We start from the raw sequence: 9,583 nt of genomic DNA, 5'->3' as shown, positions 1-9,583 counted from the left end.
CTGGGTTGATTTGTTTTGCTTAGAAATACAGGTTACGTTCTTATTCTCTATCCCGTTTTTCCAGCCATTGATAAAATAAGTTCCATTTTGAAAATATTCTGTGTCTTCTTTTTCTTTGATTCTCAATGTAAGTCTATCCATTTCAGCACAGTCCAGTATTTTCTTAATTATCTCTTCATCCAATAGTGTTTTTTCATTTTTCCAGTGCTGAGCAAACGCAATCCTCGCTGCTGTTAATACATGTAATGTTTCACTTTACAAGCAACAGGGAGAAAGCAGAACTGTTTAACTCATTTTTTGCGTCTGTCTTTACACAAAAGGGAAAAAACCAGACCAACCTATCAAAAATAGTGCCATAAAAAACAGAATAGAAATACAAGTTAAGATAGGGTTAGTGGAACAACCTGCCTCCAGAAGCTGTGAATGCTCCAACACTGGAAGTTTTTAAGAAGGGACTGGACAGCCATTTGTCTGAAATGGTATAGGGTTTCCTGTCTGAGCAGGGGGTTGGACTAGATGACCTCCAAGGTCCCTTCCAACTTTACTATTATGATTATGATTAGTTCTGCTTTCTGCTTTCTCCCTGTTTATCACCTTCTTGCCACTTTCTCCCACTAATGGACTAATCATTTCCTTAACTTTTTTCTTGTTTTTTATATGTTGAAAAAAGCTTTTTTTGTTATTTTTGACTTTTGTCACAAGCCTTAGTTCATTTTGAGCCTTAGCTTTCCTCACTTCATCTTTGCAGGCTTGGGCTGTTTGTTGATGTTCTGCCTTAGTTATGTGCCCCTCTTTCCATTTTTATACTTGTTCTTTTTATCTTTCAATTTATCAGTGACTTCTTTATGCAGCCATGCTGGTTTCTTTTGAGAACTGTTATTTTTCTTCTTTATTGGCATTGTGCTAGACTGGGCATTTATAATCTCACTTTTCAAAATTTCCCAAGCTTCTTGAGTTGTTTTCTCCTTGAGGATTCTCATCCATGGAATCCTTCCCAAGCTCTCTCTAAGTTTATTGAAATTAGCTCTCTTAAAGTCCAAGACTCTAGTTTGACTATGTTCTATTGCTTGTGCTTGCATAAGGTTGAATTCTAATATTGCATGATAACTCCCCCCCAAGGTTCCTGTGGCTTCAACACCTTCTATCATTTCATCTCTGTTAGAGAATTAAGTCCAATATGGCTTATCCCCTAGTTCCCTTCTCTACTTTTTGGGAGACAAAGTTGTCTGCTAGGTTTGTCAGGAATCTGTTTGATTTTCCACTTGGTGCAGAGTTTGTCTCCCAGTTGATGGCAGGGAAATTAAAGTCCCCCATTACTATTGTGATGTGCTTCCTACATACCTTAGTTAGCTGACTAGCAAAAACTTCATCTATTGGTTGGGTGGCCTATAGTATACACCTATGGCAATGTCATCCCCCCCCCTTTTATATTGACCCAAATGCATTCAAGACAGTTTTCATTGTTGTTGTGCTCTATTTCTGTAGAGATGTAGTTATTTCTTATATAGAAAACAACTCCATCTCCTCTTTTATTTGGTCTGTTTCTTTTAAATAATTTAAATCCCTCTAGCTGTGTGTTCCATTTGTGGGTTTCATCCCACCAAGTTTCCATAATGGCAACAATATCATATCTGCTCATACTCTGTGTGTTGGTTTATAAACATTTGAGTCTTTTATGACTCGCCCTACATAACCTGTGTGGTACCTGAGTTCCTCTATTTCTTTACCAAGAGTTTAAAGCATTCTTCTCCACACCCTCCAGATGTGTTTCATTGCTTCCAATCAAGAAGGTGATTGACCATGTAGGCTGAAAGACTGCCAAAAAAAGGTACAATTTTGGGGTCCAACAAGATAACATTGTTTAATGGAAGCATCCCAAAACCTGCCCCCCCATAGATGTGTAGGATGAGCAAGGATGGTGGGACATATGAACACTATGTGTATTAAATCTAATTACATTAGTTGGATTGGTTATGTGACATCAAGTTGTTTTCGACTTCCACCAATAGCTTATTTAGAATTCCAGAGAAAAATTGTCACTGCAAGATCAAAGGGGCAGCCCAGGATGAATCAATTGTCTTCTCCAATCCTCTCCTTGCTCAGTAGTGTATTATGCAGGTATCTGTGAACCATGCAGATTATTTTCTTCTCCAGTGATCCGCATGCACAAATGCCAAGGTGACATGACACCAGATCCTGTACATGAATCGATTGTTTTTTAAGATACACACCTTCATCCTGAACAGGATCCTAACTTTGTAAACACTGTTTGGTTCCTTCATCTCCAGAATGGGGCCCTGTCCCAAGACACTAAAACATCTTAGAAAAGTACAACATCACATGACAATACCATTTGCATTCTTTTGTGACTTTTTCTCGGAATCACATTCTAGCATACACCTCTTGTAGTTCCTACCAGACTTCCATCTCAGTATTGATTTATCCCCCGTAGCTTCTATCATCATTTCACTAATTTTGAATGTGATCGTTGAGAAGAATTAAAACTCATTTAGTTTAATATTAATAATAAACCTTTATTGTCAAAGTACAACATGTGTACATTGAGATTAGCTGAGCCTCCCCCTGTGCTCTCTCCCCACAACACACAGTGACAACAAACCCTCCATCCCACCACACTATGTGAACCAACTACACCACACACCGGCCTCCCAAGTCAACTCTGCATAAGATTACATCCCATTCAAAAGCCTAACAGCCCATGGATAAAAGCTGTTCTTCAGCCTGTTGGTACGGCTGGCTATATTCCTATATCTCCTACCGGATGGTAGGAGAGTAAAAAGATACCGTCCAGGGTGTGAGTCATCCCTGAGAATCTTCCTCACTCTTCCAAGGCAACGAGCCCTGGCGATGTCATCCAGTGGTGTCAGGGAACAGCCCACAATGTCTTGTGCTGTGCTCACTACCCTCTGTAATACTTTCCTATCCACGGCTGTCAGACCGGCATACCAAACCACAATACCATACGAGAGGACGCTCTCTATGGTAGACCGGTAAAAGAGGGTCATTAGCTGTTGTTCTACCCTGTTCTTCCGCAAGATCCTAAGAAAGTGAAGCCTCTGTTGGGCCTTTCTAGCCACCTGGGTTGTGTTAACTTTCCAGGTCAGATCTTCACAGAGGTAGACTCCCAGAAATTTAAATGACCATGACCTTTCCCCTCCACCAAAGAAAGAGACCAATCACCAAGCTTGTCATTGCACAGCTTAGTTTTTTTTATTTTTGCAGATATAATCTGTCTCTTCTCAGCCTGTGAAGTATTAGCTATGGGTGTGAAAAGGGAGCTTGCCAGACAGGAAGTGCAGATCAGTTGGAACTGATGGTTCTCTGAATCCAGGAAACGTAGTTGCATACTTTAGTGTAGACACCAGGCTTGCCTTTCAGAGCACATCCCACACCCCAAGAGACAACTCCTTGGAGTGCCCCATTGCAGACAACCGGGCCACCAGAGTCTCCCTAGAAAAGAAATGATGAACATGTATTCCACAAGCAGGATATTCAGTGGGGAGCAATGATTTGTATTATTTCAGACTCTGGTGGGTGGAGGCAAAGAATAGATAGCAGAAGTAAAAAGGTTCCAATGGAATTGTGTCAAGCTATGAAGATTCTTGTCATCAGGACTACCATATTGCTTCTACCTTGCCTACAGTTGCGAGGGGGGAGGGGGAAGGTTTGTTTCGATCAGCGTGAGAGCTGAGGTAGCTGGAGAGATGTTTTGGCAAAAAGAGACTTTCTTCTCATAACGAACACTTGAAGATTAATTGGACAATGTACCCGAGCTGTCAAAGAGGGGAGGGAAAGTTTTACTGTTTTAATTATCTTTTTTTGCCATATTGCCAGAGCTGGCTTTCTTTCTACGTGCCAGTTTGCTAGGCCAATAAAGTTTAACATTAGGGGATCACAATGTCTCCAGTGTGTTTACTTCATGGGGCTTTTCAGCTGGAACTTTGACAAATTGATTTAATACTCTTCTATATTAGATGTCATAATTGTTTTCAGAATGGGATGGAGTAGTACTATGCCTGTCTGGTAAGAGCTTCCTAAAAGAAAAGGCAGATCCAACTTATGGTTCGAAATCTAATAAGAGCCAGGGGTGATGTGATTGATGTTGTTTATTTATTCATTAGAAGCAGGTAACTGAAGACCAGAGAGTTGCAGAAAAAGCTCCGGAATATAGGGATCTCTCCCCAACTACCCACTGCTCTATTATTTCCTTAGACTTAAGCACCAGCCAGCTATGAATTTAATTTAAACAGTGGGACCTACTGTGAACACCATCTGAAATATACAATACAAAATGCGGCAAAAGGAAAAAGATTTACCTGACAAGAGTCTTTTCCACCTTCCAGGTATCCTGCACAAAACATATTGTTGGTGATTTTCCCTGGATAAGCATTACTGCATTGACTCTGAGAAAGTATAGGGGCATTCAGGCACTGTAGGAGGTCTGGATAACGTGCTGTGGGAAAGATCAAAGAAGCAATATTCATTTCCAGAAGTAGATATTAGAACGTTTGAACAGCACAGTTACAGAACTGAAGCTTCTCCATAAAACCTCTGTAAAATTATTGCTCTAAGGATGCCAGTCATCCTTTGCTGCATTGCAAAAATCTTCCAGTTGACCAAATCCTGGACTTAAGGCAAGTTCTGAGTATCTTATTGGGATGCACTGCTTTACATGAGATGATCCAATTTATAATGGAATTTGTCAGGAAATGAAAGCCAAGAATCAATATCTATTAACCTCTCTCCTTAATTTTGCTCAATAAATTCAAATGAACATGATCAAAGAACAGGAAGAAGACTCACTGCCACTGCTGAGAGTGTTGCCCCATCCAGAGATTAAACATCTTGCTCCAGTGGCTGGACAGCTGCTTGGTAGGCTGACTACTGAAACACGGGAATTGAGACTGGCTGGTCTGGATAGTTTGATGAGCATGATGTCATTGTCCAAGGCTTGGGAGTTGTAGCTGGGATGACGAATGACTTTCACTGAATCAATATACTGCTCAGAACCATCATTTTTGCTCAAACTGTGTTCCCCAAGTCTCACTTGGATTCGTCTGAATCAAAACAAGAAACAAGATATTTTGGTCATGCCTTTTTTCATCCAACCTCTTTTAATATGCTATAAGTAAAAGCCCAGTCTACTAATATTGCTGCTCACAAGAGCATCCTGCTGCCCAGAATGGCTAAATCCAGGAAAAGATGGACACAATTGCAGGTTGGCTTCCAGTACTGGGTAGGCAGTAAACACTTCTATACATTTGTGCACACCCGTGCCTACATATAGAAGCATGTATGTATATTCTTTATTAAATTTACTAATACAAGTAAACATTTCAGCACAATGGTGATGTCCAAGTTAAAATTAGAACAAATGGTTACTTACGATTGATAGCAGTGAGCAGCTGAAACAACCCATTGGTTCTTTATGAGGGAGCCACCACAGAAATGGTATCCGACATTCAGGGAGACCTGATAGGGGACAGAATGCTTTTGGCAGGTGTAGCCGCCCACAATCTTATCATCGTCTTCATCATCGATGGGGAAGGCAACTGGATAATGAAAATATTTAGAGAAAAATTCATAGTGGGTGAAACAGGAATCAAATATTCCCCAATTTTTAGCATAGGGATTCATGAAATCTCTGCTGAACTTTGAGGGTGTCTACTACTGGATCTTTATCTTATTTATATAAGACATAATGGCCAGTCAGCCAGTTTTATATGAGTGGCTGATATATACTGTATGCCTGCATAATCCAGAATGCTATTCCTTTTCTGGGTAAGCAGCATTGTGAAACATTAAGAATGCCACTATTCATGCCAGTTGAGTTTCTGCCTTTGTTTTGGCCCATTAGTTTCCACTTCCTGTCAAAATGTCTTCTCTTCCCCCCCTTCTTTTTATTTTGAGCGATTTCCACACTTCTATGAAGAGATACTGATGAACTGCTGTAGAATGCAAGTTTGGGATATGTTTTGGTATGTAGAGAAATATACATGCAGCAGATCTCCATGTCATCAGTGATTCTGCAGTTTTTTCCAGAATTGTACACTTAGGTGATCTGCAATCCTAGGAAAAGATGTATCTGGCTTCAGGAGTTATAGACAGATGCTATCCATGTACATTCGGAAGCAGCTTTTTGCCTTCAGGTTCATTGTTTACTTTCTCATGCTCCTACACATAATTTTTCTCGAACATTGAGTAAGACAAAGATAAGTGAACCCTGAGACAATTTCCCTTTGAATGGTTTCTATCATTGGACCATTTGTATCATGCAAGTGTATGGAATAGATAATGATTCTGTTTCAAGGAATGGGTAGAATATTTGAGGAACTGGGGATCCTAAAGTTTGTCTAGTCTGTTGCCTTAAAAAGCAATTTGCCTGCTCTAAGCTTTTCCTGGCTACAATTCTTTCTCCACTTTCTATTATGTCTGGGAAAAAGTTACCTTAGGCCAGACACTAGGTAGTATAATTTGGTGGCTTCAGCTGAAACACCAAGAAAGTATAAAGAAAGTTCCTTAGCTACATCATCAATAAAGATACCTGATTTAAAATTAATATGTGGCTAATATTTAGTCTAGTATTTCACAACTTGTGGCAGCTTTTAAGATGTATGAACTTCAACCTCCACAATTCTCCAGCTAGCATGCTGGATTGGAAATTCTGTGAGTTGAAGTCCATACATGTTATAGTTGCCAAAGTTTAGAAACACTTCTATAGATTAATTTTGGTGGCTTGGGAGTCCCACCTTTACAAATTCAGCCCTCAACTAATAAAAAGCCCTTAAATTCACAAGCCTGCTAGCTCAAATTCTACTTGAAAACACAATTGTCTCTTTCCAGTTCCAAGGTGAGACTTCTCAGGATCTTCTCTGGAAGAAATTATGCACTTACCAGCTGCTCCCAAGAGTGCTAACAGCCAAATGAACTTCATGTTGCCTTCTATCATCAGACTGGCAGACCAGAGGAGCTATTGCACATATTTATGTTGTGGGACCAATATTATCTTTGCTCCAAGGACTTAATCAAAGGGAAAAATACGCAATGGAAAATATAAACTTTGTTACTTGGATCTCAACAATAACAGGTGGAAAGGAAAGATGGAGTTCACATGAGTTTCCTCTTCACCAACAATTTAATACTGCCATTCTTAGATGTATACTGTTGAAATACATTTATCATGTATTTATATATTATAATAAAGGTTCTATCCTTAGCTGCCTTGCAGTAAGTAAATGTCTTTTCTATGAAAGTGGAAAAATTTTGTGGAGATGTTATTGCTATCTCTCATAAGATAGACATTTTATGTTTATTTTATGCACAAAGGCATCCCATCTTTTTAAAAAAAAATATCCAGACATGCATATTTTTTATGGTGAGGGTTGTCCTTGGACTTTGAATGGTATACTGAGTTCAGATAGCAGCAAGTTAATGAGCCCAAGACAAGAACTCAACTTGATTTAATTTAAATAAAAATGAAGTGGGTTCTGTGAATATGATTACTTTAAGCTCCAGCTGACTTGCAAAAAGTAAAAAATCTACTCTCTAAGAACATTCTTATGAATTGATGCTATTAGGCTTCAGGGTATTAAAGAAACCCCTCAATACTTAAAAATATTCTCTTTGAGAAATCAGAATTCATTGTATTTGGCTTAAGGTTTTATTTATATATCCACACATATATAGTTTATAGGCCACAAGATCCTAATTACTCTGAATGGTTTATAATTAAAAGTAAGAAAAGTATAAGAAATCACAAACAACCTGAAGGTGAATTTAAAACTTTTTAAAAAATCCTCCAAATGACGGGCTGAGCCATTATCCTGCCTAAAGCCCAGGAGAACCATTTGATCTTTGGTAGGTTCCCGAATGTCATTGGGGTAGAAGGCATGAAGATCTCTGGGACATTATCCTTTCAAAGCTTCCTGGGTTATATTGGATGACACTGCGCAATCGATGGGGACCAGAATGTGGGTGAAACAGTATATTGAAAACGCTCATACAATTTCAGTTACCGTATTTTCCGGTGTATAAGACAACTTTTTAACCCATGAAAATCTTCTCAAAAGTTGGGGGTCGTCTTATATGCCCAGTCATCTTATACGCCGGAAAATACTATTCACCTCTCTGATCTTTTCTCTTTTCTGCTGGACGGCGGGATCGCTGGGTGAATGGAGGTAGGAGATGGCAACCCGTGTTTAAGTGGCCGATGGCGAACGGGTGATGGAGGGCAAACTCTTGTCAGCTCCTGGGGCGGTTACTGCAGCCGCCGCCGTTGCTCTCTGTAGGACTGGCCATGCTGGCGCTTCCAATGCTGGCTGTCAGGTCCCTGAAAAGAGGAGGGGCAGGCGGTCCCCAGAGGCGCGCTGCTCGACAGTAGGAAGGGAGCACCTTTGCTCCTGCCGAGGCACCGCCTGACCCGCGCCGACCGGAAGAATCGCTTGCCCGGTCATGGAGTGTGGAACAGTGGTACTTGGCGCCCCTCTTGCCTGCAGACCATGCAGCAGCCCTCGCCAGCTGGCCTCGGCATGGCTGCCCCAAGCCCGGCTCTCTAGTGCGTCTTCCGGGCCCGCCTGGCCAACCGTCTCCTGGGCAGGGCTTGGCTCCAGACGCGGCGGCTGCTCCGTCTGCAAATGCTATCTCAAAGCCAGATCACGCTTGGCTGTGCAGGCTGCCGAAAGGCGGGGACTCAGAGTTCCCACGGTGGTTGCGGCTTTTGGCATGCTGTTTGCAGAGTCTGGCCTGGAAGAGCGCGTGGCTTTGCACCATTTGCATCAGACGGGGCTGAATCGGGCTTGTGTCGGACACTTGGCAACTGGCATGTAAGTATTTTCCAGCGTATAAGACGAAAAATCTTGAAAATCTTCTCAAAAGTCAGGGGTCGTCTTATACGCCGGAAAATACGGTAATAACAGAAACTGGAAATGTTTCCATCAGGAGAGTGCCAAGAAACTAAGATTAACCAAATTGCTGATTTTGGTCACATTTCTGGATAAATGAGCGCAGATAATTTACAGAGATGGTATAATGCTAACATAGAAGAATTTTTTTCATCAGACAACTAGTCTTGAACCTTCAAAATCCATTCTGAAAAGAAATAAGGGAGCGCAGCTTTGCGCTAAAAAGTCTGTTGATACACAGAATACAGTATACCCTACAAGGTCTAAAATTGAATACAGTAGTACTGTTAACATATGAAACTAAAGTAAAACAGGACTAAGCTTGTGGGAAAAGGTCTTCTCCAAAGTGGCCTGCCTGTTGGAATATTTTTTTTTCGCTTGGGGAAGTCAGGCTCTAGAGATGTCCTGATCCATCTTTATCTCCAACAATCTTGGTGCTGCTTCTTCTCTTCTGGTGTCACATCCATTCCCCAGCAGCAGAAACAAAAACGGCCAGAGAGGGAGGGCCTGGAAAGGACAGAACATGCCCACAGTTGCAAAAACTAGTCCTTAGAACCTGGACAGATGTTGACCCTCTCACGTCTCCACCATAGTTATCACTGAAGTAGCACATTTGATGATAAGCATGGCTACGTTTAAATATTTGGCACACAAGATGGTCA

General features: G+C 41.0%; 1 protein-coding gene across 1 annotated transcript; it reads right to left on the bottom strand.

Moving 5' to 3' along the window:
• Nucleotides 1-3,321: 3,321 nt before the first annotated feature.
• Nucleotides 3,322-8,319, bottom strand: LOC310633446 (cationic trypsin-3-like; the record flags this gene model as incomplete). Its single annotated transcript, XM_083351151.1, has 5 exons — nucleotides 3,322-3,471; nucleotides 4,338-4,474; nucleotides 4,825-5,078; nucleotides 5,408-5,573; nucleotides 8,283-8,319. The coding sequence occupies 5 exons, from the start codon at nucleotides 8,317-8,319 to the stop codon at nucleotides 3,322-3,324; spliced, it is 744 nt and encodes a 247-aa protein (XP_083207277.1).
• Nucleotides 8,320-9,583: the final 1,264 nt, after the last annotated feature.

The sequence above is a fragment of the Vipera ursinii genome (genome assembly GCF_947247035.1).
Source record: "Vipera ursinii genome assembly, chromosome: 2".
NCBI classification, from domain to species: domain Eukaryota; kingdom Metazoa; phylum Chordata; class Lepidosauria; order Squamata; family Viperidae; genus Vipera; species Vipera ursinii.
Note: the sequence above shows the minus strand (reverse complement) of the source record. Positions and strands in the feature narration are given on the sequence as shown.